Here is a 25,440-nt window from a genome sequence, read left to right as displayed (position 1 = left end):
CAAATCCCGTTATGGCTGCTAACTCTCGCCAAGAGGCCCATCATAGAATTTGTGGCAATGAGATCTCAGTTTGAGATCTTCCCCCACCCCCAACCCGCCAACAATGTAATCAGATTTACACCCAAAAAGGGCACGAACCTGATTTCCATGAATTTAAATGGATTTAAATCTCATTGTATGGCTCACCATCGTTGCTTCCGGGATCGTTAGATGACAGCCCCCCTCCCCCTACCCCCGACTATGTCACACCAAGCTGGCAGGATTCACTGCTGGTTTTCAAAATTGGAAACTAGTCATGATGAACATGCCAGAGGCATGGTGGTAAGTATATCCCCTGATGGTGACAGCACTGCCCCCTGGTGCACTGGCAGTGCCAGGTTGGCACTTCTGGGGCAGGCATCTGTGTAGCTCCATGGGGGGAGATGTTCCTTTTTGTGGGGGGGGGGGGGGGGGGGGGTTTACCCGATGCAAGTGGAGGGAGGGTCACTCTGATGCTCGCCTGGTTGGAGGGGGCAGGGGGAAGGAGGCAATCTTTCAGTGATGGCTGAGAGGGATGTCCCTCTGTGTGCAAAGTTTGGGGGTGTTCCCCATGTCCACCGTGGGTCCTGATGTTCCCTGTGGGGATGGGGGGGGGGCTGCCCCTAACTTTATTTTGAGATCAGGAAGCCCTTTAAAAAGGGCACCCCGATATCTGAATCCCAGCGTTGCCAGTGAGCATAGGCCCCGCCCCTCCAGCTGGCTGGCACTTTAAAATTGCACAGAGTGCTGTTTGATTAGGTAGCAAAAGGCAGCTAGTTGTGAAACACAGCTTTTCTCTCCTGCTCCAGAATTTTGGGAAAATCCCACCCCAAAACTGTATAAAATATTCCAAATGTGCTCTCACCAAAACCCTTTATAGTTATAGCAAGAGTTCTTTATTCCCGTACTCCAATCCTCTTGCAATAAAGACCAACATGCCATTTGCCTTCCTAACTGTTTGCTGTGCCTGAATGTATGTGCTCCTTGCGCAGGCATATCCAAGTCAATCTGAATAGCAACATTTAAAAGCTTCACAGGTTTAAAAAGTATTTTGCTTTTCTATTTTTATGACCAAAGTGAATGAGTTCACATTTTCTTATTATACTTTATCTGCCAACTTGTTGCCCACTCAATTTACCAGTCTCTCTGTGTCCTCACAGCTTACATTCCCACCTAACCTTCTGTCACAAGTAAACGCAGATCCATTATACTCGATCTCTTTGTCGGTCATTAATATTGATGATAAATAGCTGAGGCTCCGGCTAGGGGAACTCAACTAGTTACAAGCTGCCAACTTTAAAAAGCCCCATTTATCCCTACTCTTTACTGCCTGTCCATTGAGCAATCCTCTATCCGTGCTAATATATTGCCCCCAACTCCATGACCCTTTATCTTGGTTGTTAACCATTTGCGGGGCACCTTATCAAATGCCTTTTGGAAATCCAGTACACTACATCTACTGGTTCCCTTTTATCTATCCACCTCGTTACAGCCTCAAAAAAACATTGAATTTGTCTAACACAATTTCCCTTTCCTAAAACCATGTTGACTTGGCCTGATCATAGTATAATTTTCAAAGGGCAATGTTAAGACTTCCTTAATTAAAGATTCCAGCACTTTCCTAATGACTGATGTTTGGCTAACTGGCCTGCAGCTCCCCAGTTTCTCTCTCCCTCCTTGCTTGAATAGTGGTGTTACATTTACTTGCATTTCAGTTCTCTGGGATCATTCTAGAATTGAGGGAGTTTTAGAAAATCAAACCAGAGCCTCCACTATCACTGCAGCTATGTCTTTGAGAACTTTAGAATGTAGGCCATAGGCCCGAGGCATTTGTTGGATTCTAGGCCTTTAAGTTGCTCCAGTTTTCTTTCTCTGCTAATATTAATTACCTTAATTTTCTCACTCTTATTAGGCCCAAAGTTATCCTCTATGGACAAATACAAAATATTTGTTCAATATCTCTGCCATTTCCTCATTCCCCATGACAATTTCTGCCTCAATGGGACGAACACTTATTTTAGCTACTCTCCTCCTTTTTATGTACTTGTAAAATCTTTTACAATCTGCTTTCTATATTCCTGTCTAATATTCTCTCATTTTTTCCCTCCTTTATTAACTTCTTGGTGGCCCTTTGCTGATTTCTAAAGCACTCCCAATCCTCAGACTCATTTTTACAACATGATAAGCCTCATCTTTAAGCCTAACTATCCTGAAAATCCTTCATAATTCGCAGACTTTCTTGTTAAGTTTTCATTTTTCAATGGCTTTATTCTACCAATGATCCCCTGGATCTACTTTAGACACATTTTTAAAAAATAATTTTACGGGATGTGACTCCCCTTTCAGAGGGCATTTGAAAGTCAACCAGATTGCTGAGAGTCTGGAGTCACACGTGGGCCAGACCGGGTAAGTTCGGCAGATTTCCTTCCTTAAACCAAATGGGTTTTTCCAGCAATCAACAATGGTTTCATGGTCATTAGTAGATTCTTAATCGAGTTCAAATTCCACCAGCTGCTGTGGCAGGATTTGAACCCGGTCCCCAGAGCATTAACCTGGGTCTCTGGATTACTTGTCCTGTGACAATACCACTACGCCACTGCTCTGACAATACCAACAACACTCACCATACGGTAAAGGCTCAGGGCTCTCTCTAAACAGCTCTGCAGCTCCCTCGCCAAGAGTTTACAGCTCTGGACACTGACAGTAGGACCTGTCAACAAAAGAGAATAGAAAGGAAATTACTGTTACCCCATTTTATGTGGGCAATTCAAGCTCTTCAAAGCACTTTTTGTCCCACATCCTTCTCCCAACTACTTTCCTGCCTAAGTCAAAATGTTCTGGGCATTTTCCTTCTGGCTCATCTCGTGTGCGGAGTTCAGAGTGTAAGATCCATCAGATATTAATATAGTCAGTGTTCAGAGTGAGTGGTTAACACTGCAGTGATGACTTTAATTTGAAAAGCCTTAATTGGGGATAATAAAGGAACTCCCACAACTTCACATTTGGTGTGACTGACGCACTAATGCACACTACACAGGCAGAGTGGTGCAGCCCGTTGTCACAAGAAGAGGGTGAGGTTTTAGCCCCACTGGTCTTGAACAAAATCGTACTGCGCTGTAAACAGAGGCCTGGATTTTCACAATGACAGCGAGCCTCTATGTTATTGTGAAAGTGGTAATCGAACCCAGAAATCAGAAGCCCCACCTCCCAACACAGCACCTACCATTTTCTTGTGGATGGGGAGATGGCGGGGGTGGGGGGAGAATGAGGTCAGGTCATGTTTTGTGCATGCAGTTGCCTGTGGAAACCAGCAGGTGTCTCCACTCATGTGATTTTGATGCAAGTGAACAAAGAACAAAGAAAATTACAGCACAGGGACAGGCCCCTCAGCCCTGCACCGACCATGCTGCCCCGTCTGAACTAAAACCCCCTACCCTTCCGGGGACATAATAAGAACATAAGAAATAGGAGCAGGAGTAGGCCATCTAGCCCCTCGAGCCTGCCCCGCCATTCAATAAGATCATGGCTGATCTGACGTGGATCAGTACCACTTACCCGCCTGATCCCCATAATCCTTAATTCCCTTACCGATCAGGAATCCATCCATCCGCGCTTTAAACATATTCAGCGAGGTAGCCTCCACCACCTCAGTGGGCAGAGAATTCCAGAGATTCACCACCCTCTGGGAGAAGAAGTTCCTCCTCAACTCTGTCTTAAACCGACCCCCCTTTATTTTGAGGCTGTGTCCTCTAGTTTTAACTTCCTTACTAAGTGGACCATGTCCCTCTATTCTCATCCTATTCATGTATTTGTCAAGATGCCCATTAAAAGTCACTATCACTAAGTAGTGTCTGAAACCTGGTGTGTGCAGATTAGACCTGGTAGGAGCAGGTCTGAACTTGGTGGATTTGTTTGGATAGCCAGGGTATGGTTTGGAGAGATAAGAAGCCCCTTTGGATGTGGTCGCAGGACAATTTTATGGGGGATCAATTATCCTTTGGGATTTTGCTGCAAGTGAGCATGGAAGTGCTTAAATGGTGCATAAACTCACTGGAACTGGGAAGCTCATTGGAACTGTCAAATGCGTTAAAAGAAACTACCAAAGAGGAGTTGTAAGGACATTTTAAACTCCTGCCCTTTAACCCTTTGTAAAAACGGTCTGGTGTGTCAAAAAATGATTGCTTGCTATTTCACCCTGCCTTCCCAAATAGACCTTACAATTACTGGATTAGTGCTGCGTGACTGATGGGGTATGGGTTGGCATTAATCGGCATAGAGACTTCAAGGGGTGGGGAGAGGCATAGGTTGGCATAGAGGATATGATAGGCCATGGTGGAGTGGGCAGAGGGGTAGGCATGGATGATATTGGGGCCATGGGGGTTGGGTGAGGCATGGGGAGGCAAAGATGGGTCATGGGGTGTGTGGAGGGGAGTGTTTAATGGTTATCTATTTTTTATTGAACTCCAGCACAGTGCCACTGCAGCGAGGCGGCCTTCCTCCAGCAATTAGAATCATCTGCCTTGTTCGAGGGTCACCCCGCCCAGCTCACAGGGAATTCCGTCACCCTGGAACTAAAATATGACCTTCTGCCCCCCCACCGAGTTGGGCTTATAAAGCTGGGATAAGCCCTGACTGTGTGCCCCCAAAATCTGGGGGAAAGTGGAGTGTGGAGGTGTTTGAGGGAAGGGTTGGAGGGAGAGGTGCTGCTCTTGGATTTTGTTTTTCAATTCACTTGTGGGACATGGGCGTCGCTGGCGAGGCCAGCATTTATTGGCCATCCCTAGTTGACCTTGAGAAGGTGGTGGTGAGCTGCCTTCTTTGAATACAACTTAGTGGCTTGCTGGGCCATTTCAGAGGGCATGGACGTAGCTCTGGAGTCACGTGTAGGCCAGACCGGGTAAGGACAGCAGATTTCCTTGTCATCAATCGACTCTTAATTCCAGATTTTTAAAATTGAATTCAAATTCCACCATGTGCCATGGTGGGATTTGAACCCGGATCCCCGGAACATGAGCTCAGTTTTTGGATTAATATTCTAGCGATAACACCACTAGGCCATCACCTCCCCATGCTGTGTCCGCCGTCTGAAGACACAGCATGGAATTCGGAAGACCAAGGGGAGAAAGATAACACAATTTGAACACAGGATGTGTCAATTTATGAGAAATAGAATAGTGGTAACAAAGAGAAGCTGAAGTGTACCCCAGCACGAGCGGTGTGCCGCAACGGGCAGAATTGTGAAGTAACCGCCAAGTACAGGTATAGGTCAATCCAGAATTGGGATCAGTTGGACTTCAGTTCTTACCTGATTCCCTCGCTAAAGCCTCCTGAGCTGCAGAAGGAGGGAGTGTTGCTGGTGTCGAAACAGTTGCCACTTGGCCGCTTGCTTCTGGGCTGTTGGATAAGGAGTCCGAGGCTTCACTAACAAGCCTGCCACATCTGGGCTCAGAGTTAGCAGGCAGCCAAACATGAGACACTTGCTGACAAAGAGGGCTAAGAGATGTCCCTATGTGTGACTCACGCTGACATTGTACAGGTGGCTGGCGTTCCAATGGAGCAGCTGTCTCCTGTCCGGGTGTGGAAGCACCCCCACTCTTTTTCTCTTGGATGTTCCTCTGTGTGATATGGCCATCGCCCAGGGACAGCCTCCATTTGGTTCCTCCTGCTGGGGAAACAGGCGATTTGAAGGACTCGCCATCGCAACAAGACTTCAGCTTGATGGGTGGCGAGAATGAAGTCAAGGAAGGTCGGTCGGGCAGCGGTTTCGGTAGATCCAGGAATAAGTTAGCCCGTGTGCCAAGAGCTAGTTTAGCCTGAGAGCTGTTAATGGGTGACATTGTGGAGGCTGCTAATGGCTGGAACAATGGCTTGGAGCTTGCAGAATCCTTTAGGTTCTGTTTAATCATCTCCTGTTTGTGCAAGATTTCATTCACAGTGTCCGTGATTAGCAGAGGTGACAATTCTAAAGATGGCCCACTCACACCGAGTGTCAAACTTTCACTATTTTCGCTGAGGTTCAGGCTGTCTCCCATTGAGACACTGCGTGACATTTTGGCCATGGAGCTGGTGGTTGGGTTCATGTAGGATTTTTGTCTCTTTCCCTGAGTGCTGTCTTTTGCCAGTGATGACGGTGGGGCATCCAGTTTACTGGGGACTAAGGGCAAAGTCCGTCGCTGGCACGCCCTGGTATCTTTCTCAGTTACCATCACTGCCTGAGGCTGCAGCTTTGCAGATGTGATTATTGTAGATGGCGCGTCTGTTGGGTCAACTAAATAGGATAAACACAATGAAAATTACCAAACAAAACCAGAAATAACGAACCGGTTTACAAAGGATTCATTGAAACCATTCTCAGTATCAGATTATACTCATCACTGTTAGGGTCTCATCTTAGCTCATGTTATGTTACAGAAGAACCACGGGCTCCTTATCACTCAAAAAAAGACCCTCATTATCAATAACGAGAGATCCTCCTCAGTGCGGGATCCTCAATATCAAGAGATCCTCCTCTACGGGATCCTCAATAACGAGAGATCCTCATCAGTACGGGATCCTCAATATCGAGAAATCCTCTTCAGTACGGGATCCTCAATATCGAGAGATCCTTCTCAGTACGGGATCCTCAATATCGAGAGATCCTCCTCAGTACGGGACTCCCAATATCGAGAGATCCTCCTCAGTACGGGACTCTCAATATCGAGAGATCCTCCTCAGTACGGGATCCTCAATATCGAGAAATCCTCTTCAGTACGGGATCCTCAATATCGAGAGATCCTCATCAGTACGGGATCCTCAATATCGAGAGATCCTCCTCAGTACGGGATCCTCAACATCGAGAGATTCTCATCAGTACAGGATCCTCAATATCGAGAGAACCTCATCAGTACGGGATCCTCAATATCGAGAGATTCTCATTAGTACGGGATCCTCAATATCGAGAGATCCTCATCAGTACGGGATCCTCAACATCGAGAGATTCTCATCAGTACGGGATCCTCAATATCGAGAGATTCTCATCAGTACGGGATCCTCAATATCGAGAGATTCTCATCAGTACGGGATCCTCAATATCGAGAGATCCTCATCAGTACGGGATCCTCAACATCGAGAGATCCTCCTCAGTACGGGACTCCCAATATCGAGAGATCCTCCTCAGTACGGGACTCCCAATATCGAGAGATCCTCCTCAGTACGGGATCCTCAATATCGAGAGATCCTCATCAGTAACGGATCCTCAATATCGAGAGAACCTCCTCAGTACGGGATCCTCAACATCGAGAGATCCTCCTCAGTACGGGATCCTCAACATCGAGAGATCCTCCTCAGTACGGGACCCTCAATATCGAGAGAACCTCCTCAGTACGGGATCCTCAACATCAAGAGATCCTCCTCAGTACGGGATCCTCAACATCGAGAGATCCTTTGCTCTTTTTGTCCAACAACATTCTGCAGCTGCTCTGGTTCCACCCTTTTAGTTTAATGAAATATAGACCATCCCAAAATTCCTCATGTGTGCTCTTAAAGTGACTCAGTGACTGCGAGCTGCCAAAAGACCTGGATGATAGCCCACCTGAAAGGTTGACTAAATGTCTGCTAGTTGAACTATCAACAAACATCAAGATTCCAGCCCTGAGTCATCCCATTACAACATCAAACTGTATCTTCAGTTTTATGTGACCAGATTCCCTTTTCTCTAGCTACCGCATTGAGAAAGGAAAATGTTAAAGAGTCTTTTCTCCTGCACATATTATTTACCACTCTATATTTCTCCATAAAGCTAGCATTTATATGGGATGGTTTGTTTTGCAGAAGCTCTTATTTTGAGGGGCATCAAATCAAGAACTTGGATGTCCTGAGGTCATCCTCGACACTACATAAATGCAAGCTCTTTCTTTATCTTTAATCAACTTATAGAATCCCTACAGTGCAGAAAGAGGCCATTCGGCCCATCGAGTCTGCACCGACCACAACCCCACCCAGGCCCTACTTCATATCCCTAGATATTTCCCCACTAATCCCTCTAACCTACGCATCTCAGGGCACTAAGGGGCAATTTTTAGCATGGCCAATCAACCTAACCCGCACATCTTTGGAGTGTGGGAGGAAACTGGAGCACCCGGAGGAAACCCACGCAGACACGAGGTGAATGTGCAAACTCCACACAGACAGTGACCCAAGCCGGGAATCGAACCCGGGTCCCTGGAGCTGTGAAGCAGCAGTGCTAACCACTGTGCTACCGTGCCGCCCTCCTTGGTGTAAGTATATGCGACTGTCTCCTTTCTCATTACCTTCATGGATCAGGTCATGAACAGATTGGGACTTTCTCATGGCTGGACCTGGTGACACAGCTGGACTCGGATGTGCTGAGGCTGACTGTCCCTTGGTGGATCCGATGAACACTTTCCGTGTTTCTAGGGCTGGGTTGCGTTTCCTCTGGGTGTACGTGGCTCGGAGAGATCCTGACTTATCTGGAACAGCACCAGGCTCCATTCTGCATACGGTTTTCACTGGAGCTCTGCCTGGGGCAGAATCCGACACCAAAGATAATTCCCCTGTGAGCTGCAGAAAAAAACAAGATAAGAAAAAGTAAATCCTTCGGTTATTTACTAATCTATGAGCACGCTACTTGGATCTGCTTTTGTGTAGAAGCCAATGTTTGACACACTGCTCTGATCCCATTATTTGAACCTACCTTAAGATCACCGTCAAGCTGCAATAGGAGAGACTCGACAGCAAGGTCTCAGAGGAGAGACTTCACAGCAAGGTCTCATAGGAGAGACTCAGAATCAATGTGTTGCTCGGAATTACTGACTGATAATATTTCCAAATGAGTGATTAATTGTCAACAACCATACTGAAGTATCTCACCATCAACGTTCCCACAGATATGGCTCACAGCCAATATTGCCTCTGGATTCACACCTTTTCTTATTCATTCATGGGACATTGGCATCACTGGCTGGCCAGCGTTTATTGCCCATCCCTAGTTACTCTTGAGAAGGTGGTGGTGAGCTGCCTTCTTGAATCAATCGCTGCAGTCCATATGCTGTGGGTTGACCAACAATGCCGATCGGGAGGGAATAAGGGGCAATTTAGCATGGCCAATCCACCTAACCTGCACATCCTTTGGACACTAAGGGTCAATGTACCATGGCCAATCCACCTAACCTGCACATCCTTTGGACACTAAGGGTCAATGTACCATGGCCAATCCACCTAACCTGCACATCCTTTGGACAATAAGGGTCAATGTACCATGGCCAATCCACCTAACCTGCACATCCTTTGGACACTAAGGGTCAATGTACCATGGCTAATCCACCTAACCTGCACATCCTTTGGACACTAAGGGTCAATGTACCATGGCCAATCCACCTAACCTGCACATCCTTTGGACACTAAGGGTCAATGTACCATGGCCAATCCACCTAACCTGCACATCCTTTGGATAAGCCTGGTATCACTCTAATAAAGTTCCTCTGCACATTCACCATTAACTGTGCTGTAGAATTGGTGTACCTATGGAAACTAATATATATAAGCAAAGAAATTTTGGAAAAATCCAAAATGTCACGCAGTACTTACATCATCTGCTTGTTTCTGATCGTCATTTCTGTATCTGACTGAGTCTTCTCCCTTCAGTGATTCTTGTTTGTCTCTCTCTTTGACGGCCTCCTCTCCTTGTTGCTCTTGGTTAGGGCCAGCGAGTGTGCCTTGGGTGACTCCTGACTCACCATGCTGGAGGAACTTGGAGCTGAGGTCTGGTGAGTTCCTGAAAACATAGGAAATGTCAGCAACATGGGCACCAAACAGGAAGCTGTGGACATCAGGCCAAAACGAGAGGGTCGATCACTTTCCACCATTTTTTGCAAATTAAATGAACAGTTCACCAGCCAATCTTCTACTTGGATGACATTATGGGGGTGATTTTTGCCAAATACTTCGGGCACCAAGGAATTAACAAGGGGTCAGGCTGGGATCCATCTACACTTCCCGCTGCCTTGGAAAAGGCAGCCAGTATAATTAAGGACCCCACGCACCCTGGTCATACACTCTTTCACCTTCTATTTTGAAAAAGACACAAAGGTCTGAGGTCACAAACCAATCGACTCAAAAACAGCTTCTTCCCTGCTGCCATCAAACTTTTGAATGGACCTATTATATATGAAGTTGATCTTTCTCTACACCCTAGCTTTAACTGTAACACTATATTCTGCACCCCCTCCTTTCCTGCTCCCCTATGTACTTTATGAATAGTAAGCTTTGTCTGTATAACACGTAAGAAACAATACTTTTCAGTGTGTCCCAATACACGTGACAATAATGAATCGAATCAGATCTAATCTTACGATTGACGGAAATGTTGGTTTAGCACAGGATGTCAGCTGGGTAAAGGAGTTGAAGCCAGGATTAGGATCAGCTGCTAGAGACATTTTGAACAGCAGGGTGTCACTCAAACTCCCCGCTAGTGCTCAAGATACGTGGAATTTCAGCGGGCAGTTTGTCAAATGACGCCTTCATCAAAGAGCGGGCGGGATTTTATAACCCCGCTCATCCCAAAACCGCAAAATCCTACCCGAGGTCAATGGGTCTTCCCAAGTTCCGCCCCTCACCCACTCTGATTCCCATGGCAGGCAGGATGATAACATTCCGGCCAGTGTCTCACTGTTTTGCAGTAAACTCGGTGTTGATTTTGATTGCAGGAGCTACTTAACGGGATACTGAAGGTTTTGTGATTACCGTTCCCGGATCTGTGAAGAGGATTCTAAAGCACGTTGGAAAATCTTCTGCAAGACCCTGCCAAGACTTCCATTCCGGAAAACCTCTGACACTTCCAGCTCAGAAGATTAAGCGCTGTGCTCCTTCGCCTTATAGGAGTCGACAGGAGAAAGGGGGTGTTTGGTCCTGGCTGTGGTGCTGGGCGATACTCCGGCCTGCAGGAGGATTGGGATTGGCGGGAGGAGTCCTGGCAAAGCAGCAGCAGCTGTTTCAGGAGAGAGCAGACGCTGCGACAACGGATGAATGAACACCGCTCGACAATCACCAGGCAAGACTGTTCTCTTCCTGTTGGGGAGCACTTCAGCGGTCACGGGCATTCGGCCTCTGATATTCGGGTAAGCGTTCTCCAAGGCGGCCTTCGCGACACACGACAGCGCAGAGTCGCTGAGCAGAAACTGATAGCCAAGTTCCGCACACACAAGGACGGCCTCAACCGGGATATTGGGTTTATGTCACACTATTTGTAACTCCCACAGTTGCGTGGACCTGCAGAGTTTCACTGGCTGTCTTGTCTGGAGACAATACACATCTTTTTAGCCTGTCTTGATGCTCTCTCCACTCCCATTGTTTTGTTTCTTAAAGACTGGATTAGTTGTAAGTATTCGCATTCCAACCATTATTCATGTAAATTGAGTCTGTGTCTTTATAAGTTCTGTTTGTGAACAGAATTCCCACTCACCTGAAGAAGGGGCTTAGAGCCTCGAAAGCTTGTGTGGCTTTTGCTACCAAATAAACCTGTTGGACTTTAATCTGGTGTTGTTAAACTTCTTACTGTGTTTACCCCAGTCCAACGCCGGCATCTCCACATCAGGAGAGAGGGACAGGGTGGGCGAGGCGGCTCCTTTCGCACCCATAGGTTCGGGACATCGCTCCTTCCCTGGACCCCCTCCACCAGGACATCCAGTGCTGTGTCTGGGAAAGCGTGTCCCATCTCCTTCCATCCCGGGGCCACCGTGCCACTGTGTGCCCTCCAGATCACTCCACACCTTCAGTGGAGGTGGATAGGAAGAGCCCACACAAAGCGGCGCGCAAAAACTGTGCCTGATCAGCCCTTGAGTGTGTAACCTGCAGGTTTCAGTTTCGCACCCTCCAGGCAAGTTCAAGTCACAGTAAGCAGTCATTTGGACCAGAGTCATGTGCTAAATATGAACACTCCAACAGGCAAATCTTATTCATAACTTTTTAACGCCTGGTTTTACCCATTGGCTGAAGTAACCCTCAACAGATTTAGTAACAATGTTGGACTCCCGCATAGAAAGTTTGGAAGGTACCAGAAGAGTGACTTTGCGACATGTAACCATTCAGTGGCAAGAGTATGGGATCCCCATTCAGAGCTATACTCCTTCTAAAGGTGACATGCTGGATTCCAATTGCAGGGCGTTGGACCATCTTCAAAACGCCCGGGAGGCCAACTCCGAGGTGCAAATCGTTTTAACAGGAATGTAGTCGGCTTCTAGTCAGAGGACATCATGGCAGATGAATAGTCAACCCACACTCAACAAGTACTGAAGTTCCAGCAGCAAGCACTGGGCAACACATTCAAAGAGTTTTGTAGCCCTACAGTGGTGTTCTGATCTCTCATTTAGGGACTTGTTGCTCTACAGGAGAATATTAGATTCTCAGTTAAAGTTCTGCTGCTCTGTAATTCAGTTAGAGGCTTGTTGCTCTGTGATAGTGTTAGGCTCTCAGAGGTTTCTCTAACTCAACAGTAGTGTGTTGGACTGTCAGTCAGGAGGGATTAATAACTCTTGCTGCCTACTTTCTGAGATGACTTCAGACCCAAGGGGCTTTACAACCTCCCTCGTCCCGAAATCGTAAAATTCCACCCGAGGTCAACGGACATTTCCATTGTCCACCCTTCACTCGCTCCGATTTCGTGGGGGGCGGTGAGAGGGGAGGGGGGGGGGGGGGGTGGTGGTACAATTTCGGCCATGGGGCCTGACCCTCACGCTTGCAGGGAGCTCTTTAACTTTGTCAGTAATGTACAAGACTCAACAAAAGCTATCGAAAACTGCATTCTGAAGTGAAGTAAGAACAAAACGTCTTTGCTCTCTTGGATGCACTAATTGCAAAACAAATTCGATTTTATTAAACGCTTTACAGCTTTTTAGCTTCATATTAACTGTGCTTGACTGATGTCCCCTTGGCGATATCAGTGTCAGGAGACCATTCAGACAGATGGTTCATGAAAGATCATTAATAACAGTAACAATACACATCTGAAGATCACTGAGCCAACATGTTATAGTCATTGAGAAGCACCAACTGAAAGCTCTGAGAATTGATTTGCTCTGTCAAATTGACAAAGAGGAGATTTCTGAGTGAGGTATTGAAGGACTAGTCCACAAAAAGCTCCTACTTTTGCCCGATTTTCCTGTCACTTCTGTAAATCCCTTTGCTCCCATTCTCCAAACATTTTCCTCTAATACAGTGCTCATTCACTGAGTAAAGGAGGAATCTGGAGCCATAGGTTTAGTCACAAAACCCAGAGACCACAGGTACAGGCCCGACTTTACTGCTCTGGGCCTAAGTCCCATGACGGGGGAGCGGGAAGTGTGACTCTTTCCTGCCATGTAGCCCACCAGGAAATCGCCCCAAATTGCACAATGCCAAGTTTGTTAATTATGCAGCTCTGGGGGGTTCCTGACCATAAGATATAGGAGCAGAATTAGGCCATTCGGCCCATCAAATCTGCTCTGCTCCAACAATTGATCATAGGTGATAAGTTTCACAACACCATTCTCTCACCTTTTCCCCCTAACCTTTGATCCCCTTACCAATCAAGAACTTATCTATCTCTATTTTAAATATACTCAATGACCTGGCCTCCACAGCCCTCTGTGGCAATGAATTCCAGAGATTCACCACCCTCTGGCTGATGAAATTCCTCCTCACCTCAGTTAGAATCATAGAATCCCTATAGTACAGAAGGAGGCCATTCGGCCTGCACTGACAACAATCCCATCCTATCCCCGTAACCCCACATATTTACCCTTTTAGTCCTCCTGACACTAAGGGGCAATTTAGCATGGCCAATCAACGTAACCCGCACATCTTTGGACTGTGGGAGGAAACCGGAACACCCAGAGGAAAGCCACGCAGGCATAGGGAGAACATGCAAACTCTGCACAGACAGTGACCCGAGGACAGAATTGAACACGTGTCCGTGTCACTGTGAGGCAGCAGTGCTCACCACTGTGCCACCATGCTGCCCAGATTCTAAAGGGTTGTCCCTTTACTCTGAGGCTGTGCCCTCAGATCCTAGTCTTTTCTACTTGTGGAAACATCTTCCCCATGTCCACTCTATCCAAGCTTTTCAATATTCTGTAAGTTTCAATGAGATCTCCCCTCATCCTTCTAAACTCCATTGAGTACAGACCCAGAGTCCTCAAAGGCTCCTCGGACATGTGACGTTTTCCACAATAGGGCAGGCAGGATGGCACACACCCAGCTTCATATCCGGGCCACCATATTTAAAAGGTGCCCAGACAGCGACAGCTCCAGGATCCACGTGATAGATGCTTCACCCACCCATCGCTGCGCATAATCTGCCAGGGTCCAAAGTTGCTGGAGGCGTCCACGGCACATACACTCCAAGTTGGTCCGGATGTGCTCTGGGATGGCGTAAATTCACACTGGCATGAGTGGGGGAAGCGGGGGGAAATGATTGGAAGTTGGGGGGAAATCCCAGTCGGCGTTCATTTGCATTCCAACAATGGCAACCCGCCATGGACAGCTATGGGCCGCAAGTTCCCGCTGTCAATTCCCACCGTTGGGAAACCGAGTTTTCAATTCCCGCGGGATTCGAAAGATAGAAAATAGGAGCAAGGGTAGGCCATTCGGCCCTTCAAGCCTGATTATGGCTGATCATCAAATTCAATATCCTGATCCCTGATGTGCTCAGTGTAAATGTACAAGGTGTAAGTTTAAAATTTACATCTTATAAAAATTACACTTAGTACATCAGATGTACAAGTTTCAAGTATCATTTCAAACATTAAACAAGTTCAAAGGTATCCAAATTCAGTCTACTTTTTTTATCCAATGTATTTACAAGCACTCATCACAGTAGATGACTTTCTCCACTGTTTCCGTTTATTACTTCGACACAAATGTCCATCAAATACTTATTTTCAAGTGTCCATTTTTAAAGAAACAGATATGTGATAAATGCTATATCTTTGTATTTATTATCAAATATTTATCCTCTGCCCCTCGCCTGCCACAACTCCTGCCAATGGCAGTGGGGGGAGGGGGATAATTGCACCCACAAACTCCCTTTTACTTCCCCCCACTTCCACACAGGTGGAAACCAGTTTTCATATATATATATATATTGAAGAATAATGTCCTAAACTATTCCCAATAGTAACAGCTGCCCTCACTTACCACTGGAACATGCACTTCATTGTGACAGGATTGCAACATTAACACACCTCAGCCCCGCCAAGCACATGCGAGGCTACCCCCTCCAGTTGAGCTACCTGCCATGGCCACATTACCTCCGAGTGTTTGGTGTGGCTAACTCCGCCCACTTCCACATCTCCCTGAACTCTTCCTCCCTCTGGAAACAGTCATCTGTATTCCACACCCACTCACTCCATAACTTCCAATTCCTTCAGCTGGCTCTCGTCCACCTCGCACTCTTGAAAGCCTTGTATCAGAATCCAATCTCACTGTTACTCCGGGTAGGAAGTAACCTGGAGTTTCCACTTGGCCCTGCACTGGGTTTTTTTCAATGCAATTCGCCCAAAAACCCACCAAACTGGCACAAAAGAATCTGAGAATTTTAAGTGTGAATTTGGCTCAGATTGAGTTCCTGCAGTCTTTTACTGCTGGTTTAAGGAACATGGTGCTCAAAGCTGACCCCAGCCATAAGACAGATCAATCCTCCAGCTCAAATTAATGATCACTGGGAGATTTCCGTATGCGTACCTGGATGCGGAAGATTTGAAAATTCAACTAGTTCTTTTCAGCACATTCCAAAGGTTTTTGAGCATTTTCTTTTTCAACTTTACTAAGAAACTGGTGCCTGTACACCAATATAATTAGCAGTGGTTCATTATAGTTTATTTAAGTCCTTTTCAGTTATTCAACCGTGGGGTGGCGCGGTGGTTAGCACTGCCGCCTCACAGCGCCAGGAACCCGGGTTCAATTCCCAGCTTGGGTGACTGACTGTATGTGGAGTTTGCACGTTCTCCCCGTGTCTGCGTGGGTTTCCTCCCACAGTCCAAAGATATGTGGATTAGGTGCACCGGCCTTGCTAAATTGCCCCTTTAAAGTCATGGTGATTAGCAGGGTAAATACGTGGGATTATGGGATTGGGGCCTGGCTGGCACTGGGCCGAATGACCTCCTTCTTCACTGTAAAGATTCTATGATTCTATGAACCACCGGCAAAATATCGCAGATACTAGGAATCTGAAATAAAATGGAAAATGCTGGAAATCATAGAAGCTACAACGCAGAAGGAAGCCATTCGGCCCATCAGCAGGTCAGGCAGCATCTGTGGCGAGAGCAAAAGAGGTAATGTTTAACTCCTGTTTCCCCCTCTCTCTGTGCAGATGCTGTTGGACCTTTTCCACTATTTCTCTTGGTGGGGCAAACACTAATTAGAAATACATATTTTTGTGATGAACGTATTTTCGGTTGTATTCACTCCATGTTGGAACATGCTCCCTTCTTAAACAATCACCAAACATTGTCTTTCGGTATTTGATTCCACTAACCAATTATATACGATTCGTGAAGTACATGGTGACGTCCTCCTACTGACCTGAAATTTGATGTCAGCGATCGGGACAGGAACCTTGCTGAAATGCTGAGCCGAGGGTTTAGAAGTTCCTCAGTCTCTCTTGCAAACAATAGCTTCAGGCTGTCCAGTCGATGGTCAGATTTCACTGTCAGTGTAATTCATATTGCAAGTTATTAAAAATGCAGAACAAGGGCACTCAGTGCAACTCAGCAGAGTTGAATGCCAATCCCAGTGAATTAATGATGTGTGGAGTCTCTTCCTGAAGGGGAAACCATTCCCAGGCAGTCACTTGTGCATCCTGACAGCTACCCACAGGGACCTATTCCATTAGGGGGAAGCAGTGGTGTTTTTCCTTATTCATTTTACGGGATGTGGGTGTCGCTGGCTAGGCCAGCATTTATTGCCCATCCCTAGTTGCCCTTCAGAAGGTGGTGGTGAGCTGCCTTCTTGAAAAGCTGCAGTCCCTGAGGTGTAGGTACACCCACAGTGCTGTTAGGGAGGGAGTTCCAGGATTTTGACCCAGCGACAGTGAAGGAACAGCGATATGTTTCCAAGTCAGGATGGTGAGTGACTTGGAGGTGGCGGTGTTCCCATGTGTCTACTGCTCTTGTCCTTCTAGATGGTAGTGGTCGTGGATTTGGAAGGTGCTGCCTAAGGAGCCTTGGTGAGTTCCTGCAGTGCATCTTGTAGATGGTACACGTGGCTGCCACTGTTTCACCAGTGGTGGAGGGATTGAATATGGAATGGGTAGCAATCAAGTGGGCTGCTTTGTCTTTGATGGTGTTGAGCTTCTTGAGTGTTGTTGGAACTGCTCTCACCCAGGCAATTGGAGAGGATTCCATCACACTCCTGACTTGTGCCTTGCAGATAGTGGATGGGCGTTTTTGAGAGTCAGGAGGTGAGTTACTTTCCACAAGATTCCTAGCCACTGACTTGTTCTGCTAGCCTCATTATTTATATGGCTAGACCAGTTCAGTTTCTGGTTAATCATAACCCCCAGGATCCCGAGGGAGAGCCGTGCCGAGGTATTCTTGCACCGAGGGAGCGCCGCGTTGAGGGAGCGCCACACCGAGGGAGCACCATGGCGAGGTACTGTGAGATGAGACCTGAAAACCCCAGACGCCTCTCAGGTGTGTGTTAAAAGATCCCTGGGCAGTCTTCCTCCTGGCGCCCTGACCAATATTTATCCCTCAATCAATATCAGTCGTTATGTGGTCATTATCTATTGCTGTTTATGGGCTCTTGCTGTGCAGTAATTGGCTGCCGCGTTTCCTACATCTCAAGGATCAGTACGCCTCAAAATGTATTTGACTGTGAAGTGCTTTTAGCAGCACAAGGTTGTGGAAGGTGCAGTTTCTCAGCACGATAGTTGAGATTTGGCTAGGGTTCCTAATACACCATCCAGCGACCTCTACTGGCAAGAGGGAATGGGTGCAGATTTTCAGATACATATAGCTCAGTGTGGGCAGGACTCTCTCAGTCAGGACTCCCCTTTCCTCTCACCCTCACTGCATCAAATCATAGGTTAAGAACTGGAGAGCAATGGGGTGCTGTATCCTCCCCAAAGAGTTATTGCCTTCAGAGGAGGAAGGAGGAAGACCACAGGAAAGAAATAGAAATACAACCATGAGGGTACAAATTACACAAAATGTTTAAAAATTGCAGAATGCTGATAAATACATTGATTGGGAAGTGAATACTTGAAGATGCATCTTCACATGGCATGGAGCTGGTAGCACTCAGAATATATGGAGGAGCAACACTTTGGTTATGCATGATTAGCTATCCAGGCACGTTTTGTGAAGAACATACAGCAATTCTGGGCCCAAAGAGCTGCTGCGAATCGTACAGCATCAACCATAGTTCATAAGCAGCGGCCATCTTGTGCGTCTGCACCACTGGCCACGGGGGAACATTTCTAAGAGACCACAGCGGATTCATGAAGGCAGCTCACCACCACCTTCTTAAGGGCAACAAGGGATGGGCAATGAATGCTGGTCTAGACAGCGACAATGCTGGTCTAGACAGCGATGCCCACATCCCTTAAAATCATAGAATCTCTACAGTGCAGAAGAAGGCCATTCGGCCCATTGAGACTAGACCGACAACAATCCCATCCAGGCCCTATTCCCGTAACCCCACATATTTACCCTGCTAATCCCCCGACACTAGGATTAATTTAGCATGGCCAATCAACCTAACCCGCACATTTTTGGGCTGTGGGAGGAAACCTGAGAAACCTGGAGGAAACCCACGCAGACACGGGGAGAATGTGCAGACTCCGCACAGACAGTGACCTGAGGCCGGAATTGAACCCGGGAACCTGGCGCTGTGAGGCAGCAGTGCTAAGCACTGTGTCACCGTGCCGCCCCTATTTCCAAGAGCCAAAAAAAGATTGGAATGCTGGGAAATTCCTCCCTCCACCAAGAGGATAAAACCTCCAAGATTTGCAAAGCCTCTAAGGTCCACATTATCTAATTCGGCATGCAGAGAGGTAGTGGGGTATATTGGTAATGTCCACTGAACTAGTAATCCAGGAACCCAGGTTAATGCCCAGGGACCCGGGTTCAAATCCCACCATAGTACCTGGTAGAATATTAAACTCAATAAACAGATAATCTAGAAGCAGGAGGAGGCCATTCGGCCCATCCTGCCTGCTCTGCCATTCATTTTGATCATGGCCAATCATCAAATTCAATATCCTGATCCCGCCTTTCCTCCCCAAGAGCTATATCTAATTTCTTCTTGAAAAAAATCTGGAATTAAAATGCTAGTCTCAGGAATAGAGACTGTGAAATAATCATTTTTTTAGGGAAGGAAATCTGCCATCACGTCTGCATGGCCCGGCCTACATGTGACTCCAGAGCCACAGCAATGTGGCTGACCCTTAACCGCCCTCTGAAATGGCCGAGCAAGCCACTCAGTTGGAGGGCAATTAGGGATGGAGTTGCCAGCAATGCCCCCCAATCCCATGAAACAATCATTCAAAAAGAATTCCACGGCGGTCACTGGTTAAGGTGACGATCCATTGCGAATCTGAAATTTCCTCACAGTGGAGACAACCTTACCTCCAATACTCTCATCAGCCAGCGTCCCAAAATGTTGCTTCAGGAATTTCTCCTGATCCGGAGTTCTTGGCACTGCTGTCTCCCGTGGGAAACTCCTGCTGAGCTCATCCTCTTCCTCCTCCATGTCGGAGGAGATCCCGTCCACGCTCAATGGTTCCGTACATTCGGAATCTGCAACATTAATCGGCAGTAATCACCTTCCGGTCACATTTTGAATCCAAATGTTGATACTGATTCTTATTTCCATATGGTCGAGCGAAGAGACACACAAAGAGGGAGAGACAATGGCGTACTGGTAATGTCATTGGACTTGTAATCCAGAGGCCCAGTCTGATATTCTGGGGTTAGGGGTTCAAACCCCACCACGGCTGCTGGTGTAATGAATAATCTGGAATCAAAAAAGCTAGTTCACTAATGCCCCTTTAGCGAAGGAAATCTCCGGATTGTCCGGATCCACAGCAATGTGGTTGACTCTTAATGGTCCCCTGTAATGATGTGGCAAGCGGTTCAGTACAAGGGCAATTAGGGATGGGCATCAAATGCTGGCCTTGCCAGGGATGCCCACATCCGATGAAAGAAGGCATTTTAAGAAAGGGAAACTTCTTGGATGAGCAGTAAAGTCTCTGAGACATAGAATCATAGAGCAACGCAGCATGGAAACAGGCCCTTCAGCCCAACCAGTCCATGCCGACCATTGTGCCCTCCCAGCTAGTCCCATTTGCCTGCGTTTGGCCCATATCTCTCTAATCCTTTCCCACCCATGTACTTATCCAAATGCTTCTTAAATGTTGTATCTGCCCCAACTTTCTCTGGCAGCTCATTCCATAAACGCACCACCCTCTGCATGAAGAAGTTGCCCCAATTCGCATGGCCTTTTCTTGGAGCTGCCTTCAAAAGGACCCAAGGCCATGTTTCCTCTGGAACAACTTCCCTTAGAGAAATTTCATATGAATGAACCGATGTCGCCCGCAACTTAATGTCCAGGCTTTGGATATAGAGACCTGAAAAACTCTGTCCAGATAACTTCATCCATCTGAGGGAGCAGGTGGATTAGAACCATAGTTCTTTGGGATCTGGTTTTAAGTCAAAACACAGTAGAGATTTTTTTCTGTGCGAGTGCAAACTGATCCCCATGTACATGCCTTCCCTGAATTAAGAATGTCCACGGGCAGTATACAGGGAGCTGCTAAAACATCTGGTGCTGGAACAGAAAGTGAAAACTGGAGGTTCAAGGTTCCTCCACTATCAGTAATTAACAGGGATGCTTTGGAGGGAAAGTAAATGGACACACAGCGGGAGATAGGAATAGAAGGGTATGCTGTTAGGGTGAGATGACGAGGGACGCGAGGAGCCTTTACAGTAGGGAGGATCAGTCGGGCCGAATGGCCTGTGTCTGTGCTGGACATTCTATGTTTCAATAGCAGCATCTACTGATCAGAGAGGATTAAAAAGCACAAAACCTGCGCAAGAATTTCAAGACTTTTCTCCGCAGAGGGAGGAGTGGGAATGAATTGAAAGTTGCACTCTGACCTTCATGTGGATGTTCAGGGCTGGAGAAGTGACTGCTGGAGTAATCCACAGAGCAGGCACTGTCGGGACTCTGCTTCTCGAGGAGACCGTGGCTACGGTAACCCTTCTCCTGCGTTCCCTTCTGCAGCTCCTTCACCGGGTACTCACTGGCACACATGGAAGCAGAGTGTTAACATTAGGGTGCAAGTTAAAGAATAATCGTTAAGGAATAGTGTAATAAGTCCTCGGAGGAGGAAGTGCCTTAACCAAAGTTCCTTTATTTACAAGATCCAACAACACTATACAGAGTGCTCTCAGAATGCAGTCCACATCCGGAGTGCCAGAGGAACTGACACGCCTATTTAAATACAGAGCATGGGGCTCCCTGACTGGACCATCCATTTCGCCCTTAATCAGGGAGTTCATATTCAAGCAGGCCAACTTCAATTGCCTGATTAGATAGTTTGCCTCAGGGGAAGGGGAATTATTTCCGCACAATTCCTTCTCAGGACGTGCTTGTTGCTAGCAAAGTTGCCATTGATTGGTCGCTGTCGGCCGTCCCACTCCAGGACTGGAACACAAAAAACAAGGCTAAAGCTTTAGTGCTGAAGGAGTAACTGCACTGTCACTGCCTTTCTGACCTTTTTAGGAGGTGCCCTGATCTCAAAGCTAAGTTGAAGGTCCCCCTCCCATATCCGCCCCCGACAGACATCACTACCCCCCCCATCGACATGGGCAACACCCCCAACCCTTGACCTGAGGGGCAATTTCTCCCCATTACTAAATGTCCGGGTCAATCCCCCCACATCACACAGTCAAGAAACTACAAAGGGCCGTGAACATAGCCCAGTCCATCATGCAGACCAGCCTCCCATCCATTGACTCCGTCTACACTTCCCGCTGCCTTGGGAAAGTAACCAGCATAATCAAAGATCCCACGGACCCCAGACATTCTCTCTTCCACCTTCTTCCATCAGGATAAAGATACAAAAGTCTGAGATCATGAACTAATCGACTCAAGAACAGCTTCTTCCCTGCTGCTGTCAGACTTTTGAATGGACCTACCTTATATTAAACTGATCTTACTCTACACCCTAGCCAAGACTGTAACACTACATTCTGCACCCTCTCCTTTCCTTCTCTATGAGCGGTATGCTTTGTCTGTATAGTGTGCAAGAAACAATACTTTTCACTGTATACTAATACATGTGACAATAATAAATCAAATCAGAAGGCATGAGGTTGACCCCCCACCATCAATCCACATCGGCATCGGGACATCGGCCCCCTCCTCCACCCCACCGCCAAGTGAGCAATAGTCTGTTATGGCCCCTTCAGGGACCCCCTTCAGGCCCTCCTACCCCTTGCCAGTGTCAACCTTGGCACTGCCAGGATGCCAGGGCACTACCCAGCCATTTCCCCTACCACCCGGGGGCTTCAATGGCCTCCGAGCCCCCTGGCGTGGCTTCTGTTTTTGGAAACCAGCAGTAATTCGTGTCGGGTTTCCACTGCCCTCTAGGGTCAGAGAATCCCGGGAGCTGGGAGAATCCCGGGAGCTGGGAGAATCCAGCTTAAAGCCAACAGAGCAGATTTAAATGAGGATTTACATATGCTAATCTGGTTCCCTCCCTCTCTGTGCATAAACCAGATTACTTCAGGGCGTGGGGACGGGGAGAATCCCAAAGGAGTCTCTCCTCGGCGCTAAACGCGCTATGGCCCCTCCCCCGTGATTCTCCAGCCCCAGCGCGAGCTTTATCTTGTAATTATCCCACTGCTTTTTGTGGGAGCTTGCTGTGCACAAAATGGCTGCTGCCTTTCCTGCATTAAGATCATGACTACACTTCAGAAAGGATTTCATTGGTTGTAAGGCACTTTGGGTCATCTCGTGATCATGAAAAGGGCAAGTCCTTTTTTTTAAAATCCCTACTTGGCCGGTGAGAGGATGTTGTCGCAACACTTTCTTCCTGAACAGCTGGAGTGCGTGTGGTAAAAGTATTCCCTCAGCAGAGTTCTCGCTCGGCTGTACACACGCCTGGCTGCACCGCCATCTAGAAGGTACCGCCGGGGCCACTCAACTTGTGCCGTCTGGGAGTGGTGGGGGGAGGGATGGAGAATGTGAAGTTCCTGCAGCTTGGAAGGGTTTATACATTTTAGTAGAAGGAGCAGTTGAGGGGGAAAGGATGCTCAGCAAATGGAAATGTTGCCAGATTTGCTATAATAATGGTGGGGGGGGGGGGGGGGGGGTGTGCGGGAGTGTGCCTACAATCACCCAGGAGACCTGTCCAGTCCCTCCTCGGAGTGATGTTTTTGTAAGGGGGCCAACAATACGAGTGAAAATGAGTAATTACATATCTTGTGCCCAGGCCGAATCTACAGGGCCCACTCGCACTTTCAGAAAACCAGATGCTGAGTGTCCTTTAGCAATTTACAGGATTCCCTTTGAATCCAAGTGAGCGAGAGAGCACTTGCATAGAAGGTGTACGTGCATGTGTGTCTGTGTGCACGTGTGCGTGTGTGTGTGTTTGTGTGTGCAGGTGTGTGCGTGTGCAGGTGTGTGCGTGTGCAGGTGTGTGCGTGTGCAGGTGTGTGCGTGTGCAGGTGTGTGCGTGTGCAGGTGTGTGCGTGTGCAGGTGTGTGCGTGTGCAGGTGTGTGCGTGTGCAGGTGTGTGCGTGTGCAGGTGTGTGCGTGTGCAGGTGTGTGCGTGTACAGGTGTGTGCGTGTGCAGGTGTGTGCGTGTGCAGATATGTGCGTGTACAGGTGTGTGCGTGTACAGGTGTGTGCGTGTACAGGTGTGTGCGTGTACAGGTGTGTGCGTGTACAGGTGTGCGGAACTGGGGAAAATTAAACTAAAAAGCAAACTAAGTAAAAGCAGGGAGTTGATTCGAGGCAAACAGCTGGAAAATGATGAGATGTGAATTAGCCTATCAGGGGTAAACAAGTATTTTACATTTGTGTCTGGAGAAACTATGAGGATTTGGAAGAGGTAGCTTCAAAGTGGAGAGATGAAGAAATGGCACATATCTTCCAAAAGACAATTCCACTGGGAGGTAAAATCAAAGAGAATGAAATAGTATAACTCTGGAACTTTAACTTAAGGGGATCAAAAGAAGATTTGCAGACACAGTTAACATCGGAACTATAGTGGGTTGCAGCTATGATTTCCCGAGAGAAGCAGCCATTTTCTGCCTTCACTGAACCAGGAGATTATTTCCTAGACGTGGGCCCCTTCACCCGGTTGTGGTAATTATTTGCTGGATTGAATTCAATAGCTTAATAGAACAAAGAACAAAGAACAAAACAGCATAGGAACAGGCCCTTCGGCCCTCCAAGCCTGCGCCGCTCATGTGCCCACTTGACCATTCTTTTGTATCCCTCTATTCCCAGTCTGTTCATGTGGCTATCTAGAGGAGTCTTAAACGATCCGAGCGTGTCCGCCTCAATCACCTTGCTTGGCAGTGCATTCCAGGCCCCCACCACCGTCTGTGTAAAATACGTCCCCCTGACATCTGTGTTGAACCTTGCCCCCCTCACCTTGAACCCGTGACCCCTTGTGTTCGTCACCTCCGACCTGGGAAAAAGCTTCCCACTGTTCACCCTATCTATGCCCTTCATAATTTTATACACCTCTATTAGGTCGCCCCCTCATCCTCCATCTTTCCAGGGAGAACAACCCCAGTTTACCCAATCTCTCCTCATAACTAAGACCCTCCATACCAGGCAACGTCCTGGTAAACCTTCTCTGTACTCTCTCCAAAGCCTCCACGTCCTCCTGGTAGTGTGGTGACCAGAACTGGACGCAGTACTCCAAATGTGGCCTAACCATCGTTCTATACAGCTGCAACATCATATGCCAACTTTTATACTCTATGCCCCGTCCAATAAAGGCAAGCATGCCATATGCCTTCTTCACCACCCTCTCCACCTGTGCTGCCACCTTTAAGGATCTGTGGACTTGTACACCCAGGTCCCTCTGTGTGTCTATACTCCCGATGGTTCTGCCATTTATTGTATAGCTCCCCCTTACATTAGATCTACCGAAATGCATCACTTCGCATTTATCTGGATTAAATTCCATCTGCCATTTCTCCGCCCAATGTTCCAGCCTATCTACATCCTGCTGTATTCTCTGACAATGTTCATCACTATCCGCAAAGGGAGGCCATTCGTCCATCAAGTCTGAACCAAATCAGCATCTGACCCAGGCCCACACACCACCCTCCCCTGCCCACTCTGTCCCCGTAACCCCTAATCCATCTAACCTACACATCTTGGACACTAAGGGAGAATATATCATGGCCAATCCACCAAGAC

At 47.4% G+C, this 25,440-nt stretch overlaps 1 protein-coding gene across 1 annotated transcript in view; it reads right to left on the bottom strand.

The window, feature by feature from the left end:
- The window catches only part of LOC144506983 (mitogen-activated protein kinase-binding protein 1-like), a 287,588-nt gene that overhangs the window by 3,018 nt on the left and 259,130 nt on the right, over nucleotides 1-25,440 (bottom strand). Inside the window, exons 24-30 of the mRNA XM_078233486.1 lie at nucleotides 21,150-21,295; nucleotides 19,620-19,790; nucleotides 16,573-16,696; nucleotides 9,604-9,790; nucleotides 8,307-8,577; nucleotides 5,324-6,286; nucleotides 2,643-2,728 (exon numbers count right to left, since the gene is read on the bottom strand). Of these exons, the coding sequence (XP_078089612.1) occupies nucleotides 2,643-2,728; nucleotides 5,324-6,286; nucleotides 8,307-8,577; nucleotides 9,604-9,790; nucleotides 16,573-16,696; nucleotides 19,620-19,790; nucleotides 21,150-21,295 (1,948 nt within the window). The remainder of the gene's footprint in view (nucleotides 1-2,642; nucleotides 2,729-5,323; nucleotides 6,287-8,306; nucleotides 8,578-9,603; nucleotides 9,791-16,572; nucleotides 16,697-19,619; nucleotides 19,791-21,149; nucleotides 21,296-25,440) is intronic.

Source organism: Mustelus asterias, chromosome 18 (genome assembly GCF_964213995.1).
Source record: "Mustelus asterias chromosome 18, sMusAst1.hap1.1, whole genome shotgun sequence".
NCBI lineage: Eukaryota > Metazoa > Chordata > Chondrichthyes > Carcharhiniformes > Triakidae > Mustelus > Mustelus asterias.
Note: the sequence above shows the minus strand (reverse complement) of the source record. Positions and strands in the feature narration are given on the sequence as shown.